Raw genomic sequence first — 2,716 nt, 5'->3', positions numbered from 1 at the left:
TCCCTTTCCTTTCCTCTTTTTTCTTTGTTTTTAAATTAAAACCACGTTAGAGGGTAGGAATTGGCATCTCATTGTAGTTTTGTTTGCATTTCCCAAATGAGTAATGACATGGAGCACCTTTCATTGTTAATTGGCCATTTGTATCTGTTCTTTGGGGAAATGTATATTTAAGTCCTTTGCCCATTTCAAAAATTGGACTGCCTTTTTGTTGAGTTTTAGGATATCTTTCTATATTGTAGATACTAAACCCTTATCAGATATATGGTTTGCAAATATTCTCTCCCATTCTGCGGGTTGTCTTTCACTTCCCTGATAGTGAAAAGTTTCTTTGATGTACAAATGTTCTTAATTTGGATGAAGCAAAATCTATTTTTTTCTTTTGTTGTTTGCAATTTTGATGTCCTATCTAAAAATGCATTGCCATATCCAAGCTCATGAAGATTTAACCCTGTTTTCCTCTAAGAGTGTTGTAGTTTTAGCTCTAGGATTTAGGTCTTTGATCCAGTTTGAGTTAATTTTTGTATACAATGTAAGGTTTGGGTCCAACTTAATTTTTTTTTCTTTTTGGCTTGAAAACATTTTATTAAACATTTTTGGGTATCGCTTCCTACCTTTTAAGAATAAAAAAGACATTTCAATACAAACAAATTTATACTGAAATTTTTTTTCCTTTGCGTAAAGAAATAGGAATGAACTGTGCATTAGTATTTAAAACCAAAGTAGTCCACTGCCAAAACTTTAAATAGCTCAAGAGCGCAACAAATTCTAAACGCACTAGGAGCATGTTGTTATTTCTGCATTCTTGGGAAGGGTGAACCATTAGTCTGTTTATGGCTTAGGATCTGTTTCCATGGTGCTTTCTTGAGCTTCTTCTACCTCTGAGAGCTTTTCATCATTTTCTAGTGTTTGCTGAAGTTCGTGGATGGTACTAAGTAGAACGTGAAACTGTTTTCGTCCCAATTCCAGCTTATCTTCAACACTTTCTTTAATATGTGAAAGATGCTCTAGTTCCTTTCCCAGAGACTCTAGTTCCTTTAATGTTTCATGCTGGTCTGGATGGTGCTGGATCACTTTCGCCAAAGCATCATATTCTTGGCGATTTTCTCGTATTCTCTTTGCTTGAAGAATTTGCTTTTTGCACTCAGCAATTTTTTCATGTGCTCCAGCAATGCTACATTCTATTTTTTTGTAAATTTTTTCATAATTTTCCATTTCTCTAAGATTCATATCATATACCAGCAAAGTTTTGCCCATTGAAAATTCATATTGGGACAGTGTGCTCAGCATACGTTGGTACTGACTGTATCCCTCTTCCTGGGACCCGGAGTTGCACCATTTAGTGAAATTTTTCACGAGCAGATTGATTCTCCGATCATCTCCAGCACCGTCTCCATCAGTTAGGAGACGCTTTGGTATGACTTCGTCGTCAGTGTTGTCCAAGCACCATTTGTTGAAAAGATAATTCTTTCTCCACTGAAGGGCTTTCACATCCTTGAGGAAAACCAACTGATCAGAGATATATGGACTTATTTTTGGACATTCAATTCTATTCTATTGATTACATGTCTCTCCTATACCAATACCATTTTGATCACTGTAGCTTTGCATTAAGTTTTAAAATTGAGAGGTGTAAGTCCTTCAACTTTGCTCTTGTTTTGCAAAATTGTTTTGACTATTCTGGGTCTTCTGCAGTTCTATATGTATTTTGAGAGAGCTTTTCCATCTTTAAAAAAAGGGTTTTGGAATTTTGGTAGGGATTGCGTTAAATCTGTATATCAGCATGGGAAGTATTTTCATGTTAGCAGTATAAATTTTTCTACTCCATGATCAATGGATATCTTCCCATATATTTAGGTCATCAATTTCTTTCAACAATGTTTTGTAGCTTTCAATGTACAAGTCTTACACTTCTTTGCTGAAATTTATTTCTTAGTTGATATTTGTCAAACTTAACAGATGCAGTAGTTACGGTGATAAGGATACAATTAAAAGCCAAATCCCAACTCCCTTTTGTTTGTCTAAATAGGTGCATAAGTTGGGATGGAGGCCCTTACTCAGGAATGACAATAACAACCTTAGCCTTTAAATTTTAAGTGCTTGCATTTTCTACCAATAACCTTCACTGTTACTTCAAAATTTTGTCCTGTTTATAGTCCCTATCATTGCATTTCTTCTATGTATGGTCCCAGGCTTTAAAAATAAATATTCCAATGGTAACAAGTTTTATCACTTTGATGGTATAAAAAACATGCTTAAGTGATTAGATCTTTTATTCACTTAGATACTAAACAAATGATTATTTCATTCAATGATATTTTTCAGCTCCTAAGTGTTAGGTACTATTAAAGGCAATGGAAATAGAAAAGGGAACAAGACATCGCTCCTGTCATCAAGGAACTGTGTAAAACTTGGACACAAATGTAAATAATAAAATACTGGATTATAAAGAGATAAGTTCTAGTACAATGATTCTTGCAAAGTGTTATGTGGGAACAAACTAAGAACAAGAATAAAAGAAAGGTTTTCACTGAGTTTTAATGGCTGAAAAGGCATTTGCCAATGAGAAGACATTCCAACCAGCTAGAACGGAAAGTACAAAGCAGAGAAGTGCCAAATTGGAAGTTACATTCTGTGGACTCTATGTAATTGTGTGTAGAGGAGGGAATTGAGCATGAGGTGCCAGGGAGTGAGCGCCAAGAGATGAGCTTTAAAAGAT

General features: G+C 34.9%; 1 protein-coding gene across 1 annotated transcript; it reads right to left on the bottom strand.

Moving 5' to 3' along the window:
• Positions 1 to 809: 809 nt before the first annotated feature.
• LOC113934872 (THO complex subunit 7 homolog) lies at positions 810 to 1,425 on the bottom strand. The gene has a single exon (XM_035723709.1). It carries the CDS (start codon positions 1,285 to 1,287, stop codon positions 829 to 831), a length of 459 nt encoding a protein of 152 aa, XP_035579602.1. The 5' UTR covers positions 1,288 to 1,425; the 3' UTR covers positions 810 to 828.
• Positions 1,426 to 2,716: the final 1,291 nt, after the last annotated feature.

The sequence above is a fragment of the Zalophus californianus genome, chromosome 13 (genome assembly GCF_009762305.2).
Source record: "Zalophus californianus isolate mZalCal1 chromosome 13, mZalCal1.pri.v2, whole genome shotgun sequence".
NCBI lineage: Eukaryota > Metazoa > Chordata > Mammalia > Carnivora > Otariidae > Zalophus > Zalophus californianus.
The sequence above is the reverse complement of the archived record's forward strand: the minus strand, read 5'-3'. Positions and strand labels throughout refer to the sequence as shown.

Bases quoted from the DNA above. Each gene is read 5' to 3' on its own strand.
- LOC113934872 (XM_035723709.1), bottom strand. From the start codon at position 1,287: ATGCTGAGCACACTGTCCCAATATGAATTTTCAATGGGCAAAACTTTG.